The 16975-nt window shown below is 42.9% G+C and overlaps 2 protein-coding genes across 3 annotated transcripts; one reads left to right on the top strand and one right to left on the bottom strand.

Moving 5' to 3' along the window:
- Positions 1-1205: 1205 nt before the first annotated feature.
- On the top strand, positions 1206-11393 carry LOC135487557 (sodium-dependent proline transporter-like). Of its 2 annotated transcripts, none has more exons than XM_064771353.1 (12): positions 1206-1489; positions 1925-2056; positions 2634-2928; positions 3328-3460; positions 4013-4147; positions 4426-4529; positions 6462-6699; positions 7300-7431; positions 7770-7869; positions 8717-8817; positions 9098-9265; positions 10075-11393. In XM_064771353.1, the coding sequence occupies exons 1-12, from the start codon at positions 1330-1332 to the stop codon at positions 10222-10224; spliced, it is 1848 nt and encodes a 615-aa protein (XP_064627423.1). In that variant the 5' UTR covers positions 1206-1329; the 3' UTR covers positions 10225-11393. The 2 variants fall into 2 exon arrangements, with proteins under 2 accessions (XP_064627423.1, XP_064627434.1); XM_064771364.1 differs by having other exon boundaries at positions 9490-10213.
- Positions 11385-16681, bottom strand: LOC135496936 (leucine-rich repeat-containing protein 75A-like). The gene is made up of 5 exons (XM_064786537.1): positions 16487-16681; positions 15100-15270; positions 14501-14670; positions 13671-13818; positions 11385-11646 (listed from the first exon to the last, which is right to left on the bottom strand). The coding sequence occupies exons 1-5, from the start codon at positions 16679-16681 to the stop codon at positions 11407-11409; spliced, it is 924 nt and encodes a 307-aa protein (XP_064642607.1). The 3' UTR covers positions 11385-11406.
- Between the last annotated feature and the right edge of the window lie 294 nt (positions 16682-16975).

Here is a 16975-nt window from a genome sequence, read left to right as displayed (position 1 = left end):
AAAAAAACCTGCCGACGTCTGATGCAATAAATACATATGTATATATCGCAAAGCCGGCATTTACAGGATCGTCTGCCATCTTTTCTCAAAAGTCACGTGCGGCGGCCATTTTATGTCGAAGTAACCCGCTCGCAGGGTCGCTCACGTAGCCTATCTAGTCATTAATGTTTTAAGAAACAAGCTTTGGAATTTTATTGTCCGAAATTTGATAGTTTTAACACTTAAGATACTTGCCTCTAGGTCTCCTTCTGCAGATGTACGCTCTGGAGGTTGTGTGTCTGAGCTTTTGATTAATTTAATTGGTTCACGAATCGGTCCATCCAAAATGTATGCAGGTGTGACGGGGATAGTAGTCCTAGGGCTGATAGTCCGTGTAACAATAGCCCGCATTTCTAAATGTTTTGGTTAGGGTTAGCTGTACAATAGATCATGCTGCTTAATTGGTCGAATACAATGCTACCGGACTATGACTCCAGGGGGACTATATCCGCTGTCACACCGGGTTGTTTCCATATCTTGTGGTGTCGGCTTTTATGATCAATAGAAATTTTCCTGTGAACGTAATTGCAGGATAATGAGTTGGACATGTTGGACCCTAAAAGGCAGACTCGGCGCTTATTTTAGAGACCGTCATTCAAAATAAGTCTGTCATTGGCCTATTTAAAATGTCACAGATGGACGTCTTTCTTGCCGTCGGCCGATCAGTCAATTGATATTGAAATAGAAATAGATGAATGGCGCACAACTTTCTATGAATTTAGCACGACCAGTTTTCAATTCGCCCACAAATTTACTTTTTCAATTCCTGTCGCGCAGAAGAAAACGCAGCTAGCCATGTGTAAATTCAGACCGATGAACTCGTGATAAGGTAGCTCTCACTTGTGTTGTGGAATTTCTATAGTAAAGAGTTGTGCAGCTATGCTATAAATGAAGTTTGGGGCCGTTTCATTCATGCCCGCTTTGATATCGACTGAGGCGCAGTCAAAACAGATGGTAATTTAATTGTTTACTGAGCCGATATATATATATATTCATTCATATGACGCTATGTCGACTGTACTTTTTATTCGAATTGTACGCTTCTATTCACAACACCATGACAGATCATAATGTAACGACATCACTCATAAACCGTTATCAAATTGCAAAGAAACCATGATTTCATTATACGTTGTATCTCAGATTTTATAGGTTTATAGAAATAAGAAAGCCAGGTCAACACACGTTTAGTCCGTCATGCTCGTGGTGTAGTCCAGTATCTGACGAACTACATATATATGAAAACAGAAACTGAAGTTATTTCTTAGTTCGTATTTGAGATTCGAAAAGATGGTTTACTCTTGCAAGCCGTCGGAGGAAAAGGAAACGAAGGAACCACGTAGGAAACACTGGGACAGCCACGTAGAGTTCCTTCTTACGCTCCTGGGATACGCAGTGGGCCTTGGAAATATCTGGAGGTTTCCTTATCTTTGCATGAGGAACGGCGGTGGTAAGTGCTTTCATCCTAATCCTTATTCATCATCGCTGATATTGTTGGCAAAAATATCAACATCGTTGTCGTTTTCGTTTTCGTTTTCGTTATCACAATCATAATCGTCGTTGTGTCTCCTGAAGCAGGTAAGTTTAATTGAAAATACCTTTCCGCCATTTTCTTATACCCTTTCCACAGGCAACTGATGGAGTTTACCATGACAGAAAAGTCATTTTTTAAATCAAATGATGACCAAATTCATTAGGAGACATGGACAACCTCCAGTAAATAAATTGCTTGATAAACTTTGTATATTGTCATTACTTTTCATGGCATGGTGAACTAACGTTGCCTGTGAAAAAGGCGGATGACAAAATGGCCGAAATCATTACTATTTTGTAACCACTGTTTTTGATGCTTGAATAAAATCTTTAATCAGTTGTCCTTTTTCAGGCGCGTTTCTGATTCCGTATGTTTTCGCTGTGGTCGTCATTGGATTTCCATCCTACTTTCTAGACCTTGTAATGGGTCAGTTCTCTGGTCTGAGTCCTTCAAAGGTGTGGAATGTCATGCCTCTTTTCAATGGTAAGAACTTTTCTTGCGACAAGTATATGATACAGTGTGGATGTATGTATACAGTAGTCCCGCACATACCTCGCCGTCTGACCCAGGCCTGATTTGAAAAAAGGGAAGTTGTCAATTTTCACCCTAACAATAGCGGGTTTTCGAGACGGGGCAATCACCCTTCGACTGGGATGATAGACGTAATTTGATCATAATTGGTCTTACTATTCCCGCACAATAGTAGCAGGGTAATGATGACTCAATTACCGATTGACTGAGACTTGTGTGAAGCGTTTGTCCGATCAGAATTTCGATAACTTGCTTCATGTGAAGTATTGATGGTGAATATGAAATTATCGCTCTTGTGCACAGTATTTTCTGTTCATGAGCCATTGTACATGTACACCATATATGGCAATGATGACAGATGATAAAGATGGTGGCAGTGATAATGATGCTGACATCGATTTGAATCCCAAGCCCAAGGCGTCATCTCCCGGGCTGGGTTGTTCGACGGAGTCGTTAAGTCCTAACGTGACAATTTTAATGCGATTCTGATTCCTGTTGCCCCAGATATATTTTTATTTTTCGTTTTTAGGCATCGGATGGGCCATGGCGTTCAACATGCTGACGGGGTCGATAATTTACTGCCACTTGATCACATGGATTCTGTACTACCTCGGCATGTCATTCTCCCCCGAGCTACCATGGGCCAGCTGTAACAATAACTGGAACACGGAAAACTGCACTCAAAATGTCTCCAATTATACCCTCTTTAATGCCACTGACATATCTCGCAATGTGTCGGACTGGGATGCTGTGTCGTACCCTTATATGGAAAATGCGACGGTCGGTATGGACATGAGAGTTTCCCCAGGAGAAGAATTTTTACGGTAAAGTTCTTGACTATCACTTATTTTACTATGCTTATTTTCACCCAAAGTCAGAGGGCTTACCTTGGTAGCATTATAAAATGTGGTATGATCGTGGAAACTGGTACGACGAGTGTGTTTATTTTACGAATTATTTCGCCAGTAGCAGCCCTGTAGGTATTAACGATTCAGCTATTTGGTCGCAAATATTATATAGCCCCTGGTCGATCGTCTGGTGGAAACCAGAAACGGTACGACCACACCCATTCTCCAAAACAGACATGATATTTAAGCAAGACCGCCTCGCCACACTGCAGTGGACCCTCAAAACGCATGGATTGTGGATTTCCAGGAGTTTACAAGAAGGAAGAACATCATTCACCGCGGACTCTACATTGAAGACACCATTTTCTGTTTCAGTTACAAGGTCCTGGAACTGACAGAAAGTGTGAGCGATCTTGGAGGACTTCGTTGGCAGCTTGTCCTCTGTCATTTAGCTGCCTGGTCAGTCGCATGTCTCTGTGTCATCAAGGGGGTGCAGTCGACGGGAAAGGTGGGTACTCACTTTAGATTGAGGGGAGGGGAGGCAGCATCTGGCGCAAAGTGCTCCACTTAGCTGCCTGGGCAGTCGCATGTCTCTGTGTCGTCGAAGGGGATGGGGATATAGTCAACGGAAAGGTGAATGGGTACTCACTTCCGATGAAGGGGAGGGGAGGCAGCAACTGGCGACAGCTAGTGCTCTCTGGCATTTAGCCATTTAGCCAGTGGGCTGTCGCAAGTCTCTTTGTTATCAAGGGGCTACAGTCAACGGGAATGGTGCGTATACTCTCTTCAGATGAAGGTGAGGGGAGGCAGTAACTGGAGGCAGCTATAGTGTTCTCTGGCATTTATCCATCTGGGCAGTCGCATGTCTCTGTGCAATTGAGGGGTACAATCAACGAGAAAGTGCATAGGTTTTAACCAAGGTAAATGTATACTTAATTATGCGCATTGAAAACTGGATACAATAAAATTCTCGAATTTTTTAAACCTTTGCCGACTGCGGCGCTGATTTTAAAATCAGGCACATTTACGGTTACTTTTGCAACTTTTTTCATGATTTCAGGTGGCTTACGTAACAGCGACCGCCCCATACGTACTTCTGACCATCCTTCTCATCCGAGGATGTCTCTTACCTGGTGCTGTGAATGGTATCATATACTATATCAAACCGGAGTGGAGCAAGCTTTTGGACTTCAGGGTAGGTTTGCCATGAAAAAAACCCTTCACCGTCACCACAGTTTGGCGTTGTAACGCCTCAAGTGTTGTAAAACTCCCAAAACCAACCAACGACGACCTGCTAAGTCCGATTCCTGCCAATTTTGTGGTGACCATCAGATCCTCGAACCGTCTTTACCGGCCTTTTTATACGCACGCCAACATTTGTGCGGAAGTCGGGCGGTATACTCGGACTTTTCTCTGCAAAATCGGACTATATTCGGAGAACAGAGGTCAAAATACACTTTTTGGCATTTTCAGATCTGGGTCGAAGCAGCAATTCAAGTGTTCTACTCGCTCGGGCTCTCTAATGGCGGCAATATAACATTCGCAAGTTACAACAAATTCAAAAACAATTGTCAGAGGTAAATTTCATGATGAAATGCCAACTCTGGAATGCCAAACTACATGTATCTACAACACGTAGGGGTCCAAGAGATTCCACCACCCAATATCTCGCCGGCAATCTCCAACTTCAATAGGTGTATTCCTGTTTCGCCTATTCCTGTTTCGCCTAATTCCTGTTTCGCCTAATTCCTGTTTCGCCTATTCCTGTTTCGCCTAATTCCTGTTTCGCCTATTCCTGTTTCGCCTTATTCCTGTTTCGCCTATTCCTGTTTCGCCTAATTCCTGTTTAGCCTATTCCTGTTTCGCCTATTCAAATGTATTGCTAACCTCCCCACAGACGTAGGAATATGAACCGTCCCTTACTGACCGACCAAACCCGAGGAGAGCCACATATGTACGCATTGACGAACGCATGTTACGCCTCAAAGAACAATACGTCAATGGAGAGAGGGACATAATGGACATAATATCATGATATGTATTTTCCACCTTGTTTGACTTTATATGTGCTGTACCTACATGTATATTATGACATGGGTTTTACAGCTGATTTTGATCAAATAATTATGAGAATGTACAATATTATGTATTTTTATCAAAAAACTCATGAATTCAGTTTTCATAAAATAAACGACTGCTTTAACTCTACTTAATCTATTAGTTTTAACTGTGTGTCAGTAAGGTCCTATGGTCCTATGGTCAAATAAGTCCCGGACTGTCCCCGCTTTCAAGGTGACTCTTTCAAAACGGTCATGGCATGGTTTGTTAACAAAGTTGATGGCATTTGATTAGTCAAATTGTCATCACATCGTTAACATCATCCAATTGTCCCCTCACATTTTCCCCATAAAATGGACATGCAACCCTAAGGCACCTATTCCATAGAGCTATACCCTATACTATACTATACGCGAACAATAGTTTCATGGTCATGCACCCTTTGTGAAGCCATTGTTCGCGTATAGTGTAGTATAGGGTATAGCTCTATGGAGAAGGTGCCTTAGGCACCTATTCCATAGAGGTATACGGTATACTACACTATACGCGAACAATGGCTTCACAAAGGGTGCATGACCATGAAACTATTGTTCGCGTTTAGTATAGTATAGGGTATAGCTCTATGGAATAGGTGCCTTAGGTTCCCCGTGGGAGAGTCGATTTATTGTAGGGGTACTGGAAAGTAGGCGAAACAGGAATAGGCAAAACAGGAAATAGGCGAAACAGGAAATAGGCCAAACAGGAAATAGGCGAAAAAGGAATAGGCGGAACAGGAATAGGCGGAACAGGAATAGGCGAATCAGGAATAGGCGAAACAGGAATTTTGTAGGCGAAACAGGAATAGGCGAAACAGGAATAGGCGAAACAGGCATAAACCCTTCAATAATCGTATTCAAATAACTCGTCGATCCCGAGATTTACTCTTTGAATTAGAAATAAAATACATGCATGTATTGCAAACAGTAACGTAAGAAAATGCATATTAGCTCTGACTATGCTATTATCCATTGTGTTATCACCACAGGTGAGTTTTCTCCTTTCTAATCCGAGAACCCACTTATGAGTGAAGGACCGTCATCTATATTGTGAGACATTTGTTCGCGGTCAACAAACTGGTGTCGTGAATCAGCCCGTTGGTTAGCAATTGCGCTAAAATGCATAATTTTACACTAGAAACTGGCAAGAAAATACATGTATATGCAAAGGTGAAGGGCTAGCCGAAAGGACAGCCGAAAGGACAGCCAAAAGTGGATTTCAAAACACGAAATCCAGCTGTCACTATTCTATATTGGATCCCCACGTGAATATATCCCATGCAGTCGCAAAAGCGAAAACTCGTCTGTATCGTTCTGATAACGGGATTGGGATCTCGGTGTGGAGCGGTTCTTGGGCGGGATAGCGAAAACAATTAGCAAATTAACAATGCTTCTATCATTTCTTTCTTCTTTCAGAGATACATGCTTTATCGTTATAGTCAACGGCCTGACGAGTCTCTACGCTGGCTTCGCCGTTTTTGCTGTCGTCGGCTACATGGCCAATGAAACCGGTATGCCGGTCGACCAAGTCATCAAATCGGGTCCTGGTCTAGCATTCATAGTCTACCCCGAGGCGTTGGCTAAGCTTCCTCTTCCCCAGTTGTGGAGTGTGCTCTTCTTTTTGATGTTGACAACGCTTGGCATCGGGAGCATGGTAATGTCAGGTCAAAAGGCATTTTAGCAGAAGTCCCGTAACATACCAGTGATTTTCAATATACTTCACCAATCGGTATTTTGTAAGCTTGACGTAGGAGTAAAAAAACATCGAATCTTTGGATAGCGCCAGAGATGTATTGCCAGAATTGATGCCGTAAATTCTAAAAAGGCAGGTGGTGTACATCGGTTACGTCACGCAACACTTTTTTTACTCTTCGCCAGGCGCACTACCCTACAATACGGATGTAGGCTACACAGTATATTACAAAACAACTTATTTGATTAGACATACATGTATATTTATCTTATTTGCCTGTAATAGTCTCATTACTTAAATCCATCGAGAGAGAACCTCTGTATGTAAAGACGATTCTACCGATGAATTTCGCAGCCGATACGGATCCTTGTGACAACGAAAGAACCGATGCGACGTACCTTTGTACGCCACCTGAGTAAGCAAGTGCTGCAAAGATTTGCAGCGTCGGTTTATATAATAGTATGCTGCGATGGACCACTTTGCATTTGTATTGTGATCTTTCATAAGGGCCATAACATCTTTATGTATTTTTGTGTTCACTGTTTCCTTCCTTTGATTCAGTTTGGTTCCCTGCAGACTGTAGTGTCTTGTCTCGCAGATGCATTCCCGAAAAAACTCGGCGGGAAAGAAAAATGGATCTTGCTGACGCATTGCATTGTCGGGTGTTGCCTTGGTCTGATCTTCTGTTCGAGGGTAGGTTATTGCCAGACGCAAACTACGACTTGCAACAAAAATGACTTTCAAAACTTTCAATAAAGAGTAGTGGACAGTCGCTATCTACCGGTAGCACTCTATAGGCCTAGTCGTGGTTGCTCGAAGTATCAGTAAAATCATAAAAGCATAACACCAACTGTTGCAGTGGATAGACACCCTTCTCCCATAATGAGTTGGCATATAAAAATGCTTCTTTTCTCCTGCAAACCCCTTCAACATAGCCGGGACGGCTGGTCGCTATAGCCACCACCTTCTCCATATATGTTCCCCTCTTGTTACTCATTCCATGTATTAACTTCCATCCCTTCTTTCTCCAGGGCGGCATGTACTGGTTTCAGTTGTTGGAATGGTATGCCACAACATTTGTTAATTTTACCGTTTTGATTATACAGTACCTCGGACTTGCCTGGTTGTACGGTAAGCATCCATTTTAATCTATGACGTGATAATTTCGAGTATCCCGTATGCCGAGTTTTTGTTTAACAGAACGTTTGGATAGGTAGTCCGCTGTGTGAGTCCCCTGGACCACTCTAGTTAGTCCTCTGTGTGCATCTCCTGGACCACTGTAGGTAGTCCTCTCTGTGCATCTCCTGGACCACTGTAGGTAGTCATCTGTGTGTGTCCCCTGGACTGCTGTAGGTAGTCTTCTGCGTGTATCCCCTCGACCACTGTTAACTGTTAATTTCGAGTATCCCGTATGCCGAGTTTTTGTTTAACAGAACGTTTGGATAGGTAGTCCGCTGTGTGAGTCCCCTGGACCACTGTAGGTAGTCCTCTGTGTGCATCCCCTGGACCACTGTAGGTAGTCCTCTGTGTGCATCCCCTGGACCACTGTATAGGTAGTCCGCTGTGTGCGACTCCTGGACCGCTGTAGGTAGTCCTCTGTGTGCGTCTCCTGGACCACTGTTAGTCGTCTGGGCGAGTCTTTTGTCGTGGTTATTATAACATCAAGGCAATTTAGCAATGGGAAGCTGTTGTTATCAATTACTAGATCAGAAAGCAAGAACATTTCAAGCAGAAATAGCAGATTAACTTACATATAGCCCTTCTCGGATCAAAGTTCGGGGAACAAGGAATTTTTTAATCCATTATTATGATAATACTGTGGTTACCAGAAATATTATGGGAAATGGGTCTTACTAAATAGCCTGATCGAAGATCGGTGTGGGATTCCAAATACCCGAAACAAGAGTGAAAATATGGTAGTGTCTATCATGCACTTGTTCTACAAGTTAATAAAACAGAATTTAATTCTTTCTTTCAGGGCTGAAGCGCCTCTATTCTGACATTGAGATGATGATCGGGAGAAAGCCGATTTTCGCATTCAAAGTTTTCTGGGGAGGACTCACACCAGCCTACGCTTTGGTGAGAAGATATAAACAGAGGGAGTGTATCCAAATCCAGTGGGCGTAATGTGGATGCTTCAGTTTCTACCGCCTTGGAATCTAATACACCAAACCTGCCAAAGGCGGCGTACCAAGCATTCCTCAAAATAAACAGGCCGTTTGCGAGAGAATGTATACAGCCGGCGGAGGCCGTTTTAGAGATTAGACTAGCGTACATCAATTCCACTTGAAAGAGAAAGGCCTGGACATCTTTCTCTGTGATGTACAATGTAGTTTCAGAATATACTTGTATTTTTCAGGTCATATTTATCTACTTTTGCACGGGAGTGAGCAAACCTTCCTATGCTGGCTATGAGTACCCGGACTGGGCGACGGCCATTTCCTGTGTTATGGCCTCCATTGGCATCGCTATCATGGTCGTGTTTATGGTGTTGGAAATCGCACGAGAGAAAGGCAGTCTGTTAAAGGTATACAGTCCATATTGATAGAGTTGCTATCTATTTGCAACTGTCTCAATCCGATTGGCAGGTCACAGGAACTCGGAGAATGCGTAGCGAGTTAAAGGGCTTTCCAATGACTGAGATACATACAGTTAAGGGAATTTTTGGTGGCGAACAGACTGTTTGGACGTTCGTCACAATTTACATTTAACATACTGGTGTAACATAATCGGTTGTCCCCTGTATTTCAGTGTTTCCATACAATAGACAGCTGAAGAGACCATGATTTTTTCGGTCCGCTGCGAAACTCGCACATATTATACCATTGGCTGGGTTGAAGATGCAGGAATACTTCCACTGACGAGTCGACTGTTGCGCGCCAATCCCCGTGGGCGAGATATCTAAGAGAAGATTCTGGTTGCAAGGATCTGATAATGGGGGAAACACAGAAATATCGTGTCAATCTATCTTTCGGGGTCCCAAACATTAGGGAGTTTTCGCAAAGCCCCGGAAACGTCAACGCGAACGCCTATCCGACATAGTTAGGAGATCGAATAATGGGATAGGCCTTCACGTTGGTGTTTCGCGAGTTTTTCAAACCCCCTATTGACATGGAAAAATCAGAAAGGAAAAACTCGAATAGTTACAGCTATATATCATAGAGGGACCCTACATGTATATTAAAATTACTTGCCATGTACTGTCGTATAATTAAATCATAAGTACTGAATAGTTACCTCTTGAAGGAGTATAGCTTCAGTCAAGTTAGTGATCTGGGAGGAAAGGAATTATCATAAGTTATAAATGTGTACACTTCAAACTCTCTTTTGTTTCAGCGCTTGAGAACGCTGACCCAGCCGAATGAGATATGGGGTCCCCAGGCCCCCGAGTACCGCGAGGTGTATGCTTATAAATATGGACCAAAGAAGAACGCACTGCCTCTGGTGAGCACGGAAACAAACGGAAAAGGACACATTGGAGTGTAGATAGATATCCACCACCGTGCTTCCATTTCAAATAGCATTCCGCGACGTTACTATATAGCTCACAAGGTCATTTGAATAAGATATTGATGACGTTTTAGTCACGTGACAGTCGGACATCGACACTTATTTCTACGCATTTGAGCTTATTTCAAAGTTAATTATCTTTGACCCTGCATTGTTTTTAGCATGAATGATACCATAGAGTCAGAGAGAGAAATATTCAGAACAATTATGTAGTATTTCCAACACTCGGACATGTGCCAGATTGAACCTACTGCCCTAGTTAGAAAGCCTGAATCCATTACGAAACCGCATGTTTGTCTGACATTGCCTGTAATTCAGCGATGGGGAAATAGAGGGCAGCAGCTGCAGTGACCTCATTATCGCGGAATGCTATTGAACCCGGTGCAAATACTCTGTGTAGCAACAATAATGCAATGAGGCGGTCTTATACGTTTAGAATATACAAAGTATATGCTACTTTAGAATATACTATTTTCGATTTGGAGAATGCGTCACGAGGTCGCTTGTTCCACATGAAAATTGCTACATGTAGTTGAATGATAGACACTTAAAGGGGTACGCCGTTCGTGATTACTGCTGGTCTACGAAAATAGAAATGAAGTTTTACACATTCAGTGCCGTAGTGAAGTTACCAATACCATGCATACGAATTGCTGAAACTTGGTATATGTTGATAGTATCTGTACATCTGTCTGCACAAGGTCAATGTTGAAATTCATGTTTCCTACGTATTTACGCAATTGTCAGTGAAAATCTTCAAATTCAAATACAAATTTCAGATTGTCTCTGAGTGTGTCCCCCCACATTGTTTGTAGGTGCGTGGGACGCTGAAGGACAAATTGACAATTTCTTCTACATGTATTTGGTACTCTATTCAAAATTCATGGCCTCTCTATAACTGTGTCTATTTGGTAATGCGAACACTGACAAACGGCTTAGGCCTTACGACTGTGAACACCGCGCAGTCTTCACAGGCGTTAGGTTAATTTTGATATGTATAGGCCTATATATGTAATGTTATGTGCTCGACATCTGTAACTAACCGCAGAGTCTGTGGACACTACGCGGGAAACCGCCGCGTAATCAATCTTTCTTTGTATAAATAAAATGTCAATTTAGAAAAGTGTAAATGGCAGTTTAATAAAGTCGAAATTGATTCTAATTGGGCACAGCATATTGCTTGCTTTGGGTACCCTGATGCTCCAAGGTTTCATGGAGATGTTTCCGCAGCTGTCGACCGCTTTCTTCGGCGACCACTCTGAACGGGGGATTATAACGTCTGGTATCCCATCGTTCCTTCAGTAGGTGAAGGTACCTCTGTGACACGGTGAAGATATCCACGTTATTCCTGAAGTCTACCCATTTGAGACTCCTGAACTTCTTGGGGTTCTCCATTATCTGAAACATAAAGGAATGTTACATAAAGGAACGATTACACGCGCGCGCCCTCTATATAATAGAAGAGTTTGGGCAATGGCGATGTGGTTTGGGAAAAAACACCCGCACCCAGCGTGTGAACCCGTAAACCCGTGATGTTCTTGGTTCAGAGTGATGTTTTGTGGTTTCCTCTCTTTGACTGGAACATCACTACAGGAAGTTATAGCCGATGCAAGCCGGTAGAATATCGAAATATCTGTCTACACGGTGGCTTTGTTGAATTTACACAATTTGACATTTTCAAAGGAAAGGTGGCAGTGTGATCATTATCGGATGGCTAAGAACATTGGTGATACCATGGCAAAGGCTCGCAGCCAGTTTATCGATCATGTTCGTTCAATCAGCTAGTCGTGTAATGGCAATAAGGTGCAGGTAAGCTGGTAAAAATTGTCAATAAAATGAATGCCGTCATCGTCCATATAAGAGATATAAATATGGACGGATAATGTTTAAATGTTGCAGATGACGTTCTTAATCTTGGAACAAATCAATCACGAGAGAGAACTGACGCCGGTTTCGCAATGAAGCGCATTAGACTGGAGACTTACTAAGACTGAGCGCTATAGAAGAATATACTGACATTTGCGTTTTCGTTTTTTTTGTGAAGAGATTTTTCCAAGACAGGTTTTGTTCGATTCAGTTCGAGAGAATTAATGCATTGTTCAAACTTGGATGACGAATTACGCGCACGCTTCTGATGTTAATGAGGTGTGGTAGGAAAATCTGTCCGAGGACATACATCGTCCCGGGAACAATGATTTTATGCGTGTTTACTGAGGTATTGAGAGTCCTGATTCTCTATACGGACAATACCTTAATCAGTCACCATACAACAATATATAATAGGAAAGGAGACTTTTCCAGGGGGGACATTTAAGCTGCTTCACCGACAAATCAAATTTTACAACCAGGGCGTTTCGATTTTTGCCGTATTTCAGACATTCAGTATATAGATTATCTAAATCTATGCGTTGTGCTCTGTATGTACCGAGTTGATTTCTACTGCGCAAAACAGATTACTAGTGGTGCACTATACAAGCTACATTTCACTTGCTACCAACAATTGATCTTCAATCGTCACGACTATACTTGGCTCAAACTTCGCCATAGCAACGAATCTGACGTATGAGTGCTAACCCCGTCCGAACACTAGCAGGCATAGAAGTTGGATAATTAATTGAAATGTCAATTTAGTATTGTGGTGAAATATTCATTGGGGGATGTCTCGAAATGTTTGCCAGAATGAACGCATGGTTGAATTTGAATTAATATAATCATAAAGGAATAATGAACATAAGGGGCCGAATTTACAAAGGGTGTTTAGCTTAAAACAGCGTTTAATGTCTGAATAGACAGAGTCAGGGCCTTGCAGGGTTTCTTCATGAAAACCGCATTAGGCCCTGAAACTGATTATGTAGAATTTACACGCGTCTAACTCTTAAACACCCTTCGTAAATTCGGCCCAAAGAGTTTGGTCTATTTTTCACAAGGAGCTGTTCCTCTGGAGGCAAAAGGATTAGCTTGCTGGTAGTATCATGATCATCGCCAAAAGTGGTGCAGATGTTACTACATTCCACCAACAGCAGATCTCTGATAAAAATTGACGTGATGTTGGGTGAACACAATATAATCCCGGGTATTAAGAGCCACCTGCTGGCAAGCAAAGAAACTATAGTCCTTCGAATACCGTGTTAAAGTGAACCCTTTCTACTCGTTATTTATTTATGGTAATTTGACGACCAGTTTTTATTCAGTAGGTCAATAGTTACAGACCAACCTCGATTACAACAAAATTTTTCTTGCAAATGTAGAGAATCCTTGATAAAGTACCAGTGACACTGAAGTTTTGGGTCATCTTCTGGACTATTTTTGAACCGTGAGTCCACTACTCAAACTTCATCATTGTTTTTTTCTTATACAAAAGTAATTCATAAAAAAATCATAAAAGCATATGTGCGTATGTTAAAATATATGTGGACACTTACCAATGTCATATCGGTGACAATACTCTTTTCAAGCCTATTCCCCTTCAGGCCTAGGAAGACAAGACATTCTAGTGTAGCTACGGATGGAAGCAACATCTTGAAACTGTCGCTAGTGATACCAGTGTAGCTCATCTCGATCTTCGTAATTCTGGAATACGGACTTGATTTTAAATCGGCGAAAAGAATATGACACAAAGCGCAATTTCCACGTTGAAAGCAGTTGTCTCACATTCACAATAGACAGGTTTCGCAACCATATCAAAGAGCTATGTACGACGTCGACGTATGTAACCGTAGTTTATCGACAACTTTGAAAAACGGCGAACAACTAAAGTATGTGATGATTTGCGAGTGTCAGTGCACCCTAGATGACACGACAGAGCTTCGTTGATCGATTGTACTTCGTCTGTCGTGGGGCCGTGTTGCGAAACCTGCCTAATGACGGTCGAGTCATTCGCGAAACACAAGCCGACAGTGGTAACACGGACCTATAGGAGAGCATATAAAAAAGATGGTGGTGAAGTGAATTCTCTTCCAATTGACAACTTTACTGTTCTTCATGTAAGGTTGGGAATTAGACATGCGGGGGTAAGATGTATTTCAATCTTCTGATTATAATCACCCTGGAGAATCCGCACCACATTTTCCGAGGACATGCTCCGGTTCGCCTCGGTTCGAGGTAGGATGTCCTGTCATCACCGTTTCCAAGGTGATCTAAGGAATAGAGATAATTTCAAGGAAATGTTCTCGAACCGACCAAAACCGAGACAAGCCCTCGGAAAATGTAGTGGTGATAATCGTTGTAGCGATATTGACTCCCATCAACTCACGATCTGTTCCTGTCAATGATGCTCCGGACCGTGCCAATCTTCGTTATTGTCTTGTAGAGGTCAAGGCAGGTCAGCACAAGTTCCCGGATGGGGATGTCATCGAGGGGGAAGCTGCCGCGTAATACAGGCGGCGCCACATGGATGGAGAGTTCGTTACATATCATGTTTAACTGTAGATGAGAGAAAGAAATTCTTGAAAAACTGAGAACTGGAAGGATGTGAATGATGTTATTTATGTGTCTCTGTATGTTACGCTGCGGCACACGACGGACAAATGAAGAAAAACAGTGATTCGCGTAAATTTTCCGTCGTTTGCCGGGTGACAAAACCAAAAGCACTGTTCCCGAACAATGTTTCATGGTCGTAGCTTATTAGGAGTGGGTAGCCTATGTGTACTGTATATAGTGAGTCAAATTACCCTGCTCACGTGGTTGATGGGAAGTAGATGTATCATCAAAAGACGCTAACCGCACCAGCGGGTAAGGGTTCATTGAAAAATAACAGCATAAATAGGCCAGGCGTTTAGTTTGACCCACCCCCGATGGCGACCGCAGCTCGGGAAAACGCCGCTTTTAGTTGAATCAGGCTTCATGACTCACTTGTTCCTTCCAACCTGGTGGCTTGTTCTCCATGAAGCCAATCATGTTGTGCATGAGAATCACAGACTTCCTATCCAGGACAAAGTGTTCTACTTCATTTTCATCTGCTTCCACGCCGATGATCGCATCTGGGTCCACGTTTCCTTCTCCGGGTACACCAATACCAAAGAGCTGAAACAGGAAGGACATCATCGCTGTGAGCTTTTACGGGGCGAGAAGCTGAAACAGGGAGTTTTCCGTCTCAAAGCCCCCGAAACGTCAACTCGAACGCTTATCCCATTGTTCGACCTCCTCATAACGAAAAAGCGTTCGCGTTGACGTTTCGCGGGCTTTGCGACGTATTACACGCGCCACGTTGTCCTTTTCGGGTAGGTGTCCACTGCATGCGATTACCTGTGATGCACGCTGCTTATTATTAGTTATTTTGCGCAGCAATCCACACTACTGCTCACCCACAAACGATTTCTGGTGGAGATTACGCAATAATGCCTTGTGCGATTCAAGCAAAGTCGCAATCAGTGCAAACCGCCGCTTGACTGAATGCGATTGCAACAACACATGCGGCAGATCTTTGTCACGCCATTGCACTGCATCCACACAATGCAAAAATCGCATGCGTTGTGTTAAATTCATGCGAAATCGTGTTAAGTGACGGACTTTATTTGGGAAACGACTGATTTCACCACACTTGCGCAAGCTCCCCGCCTCCCGTTGAAGACAACAACAAAGATTGCATGTCCACTGAGAAACATCACAGCAGATGAATTACCAGTGCATATTTCATGACTTCTCGTGCTTCGGAAAGAATGGGGAAATATTATGGCCTGTTTTGATTGGATGGGGGCAAATTCTTATTGGTCAAGGGTTTTACAGATGTGATTGTGATTGGAAGCTTTGTGAACCAATTACTCCAGTTAATTTGAAACTGACATGTTGAGTATGCAATATGAATATGAATAATTTTGAGTCCGGTGACAATTCTTGGCCATCATCAAAGTCCTGAGATACATCAGTCGGGCCTAAATGGTGATTGAAGTGGATTCACCGATTGTGAAGTCAGCGTTTCGCCATGCTCTCCAAGATAAAATGTTTTACCGTCCCTATTTGCCATGTCCATTCACCTGTCAGTTTACCATGGTAAAAAACCACACACTTTCCAAAGGGTAAATGCTGGATATAGCCCCGGGAATTAACCTCGATGTCGACCATATCTATCGCATGAATGATGTCAGGTTCGTTTGACCTCTTCGAACTGGAGCCTGCCAGACGATGTAGTTTTTCTATAGGTTGAGACTGGATTTCAGTTCAGTTCGAAATGGACCAGGGCAACTATTGCGCTGCCTACCTTATTGAATTGCCTGACCTACAAGCGGGAAACTGACTGTACCTTATTGAGTAGTTTGGCCATTTGAAGTGCATGATCCAGTTCACCCTCGGCCACGTCCGCGCTAATGAGGTGAATGAGGTGATGACGGGTGGTGCAGGACCACTGGCGGTCGGCTAAATCCACTTGCTGTTCGTGGTCACGCCGTGGAGACGCTCCAGGAGATTTTGAAGAGCCGCGGCTGGATGCACTTCCCATTTTTACCAGGCAGAGAGTTTTTTGTCTATATATCTAGATTCATTGGAAATAAAAAGTGGATGGGCAGTGTGATTTCACGGCCATCCTGACGTTTCTATGCACGACGTGTCGCTAAGCGCGATGACGTCATTATATGTAATGACGTCAGATGTCAACGCACCAGTTTGAGGTGCGTTCCACGCATTTTTTGGCCAGGAGTTGATCAAAATCTAGGAAATATTTTTCTGATGGATGGTCGTATTCACAAATAACAGGCTTGTGAGACGAAACAAGCCGAGCAAACAAGAAGGACTT

The sequence above is a fragment of the Lineus longissimus genome, chromosome 1 (genome assembly GCF_910592395.1).
Source record: "Lineus longissimus chromosome 1, tnLinLong1.2, whole genome shotgun sequence".
In the NCBI taxonomy this organism is placed as follows: domain Eukaryota; kingdom Metazoa; phylum Nemertea; class Pilidiophora; order Heteronemertea; family Lineidae; genus Lineus; species Lineus longissimus.
Note: the sequence above shows the minus strand (reverse complement) of the source record. Positions and strands in the feature narration are given on the sequence as shown.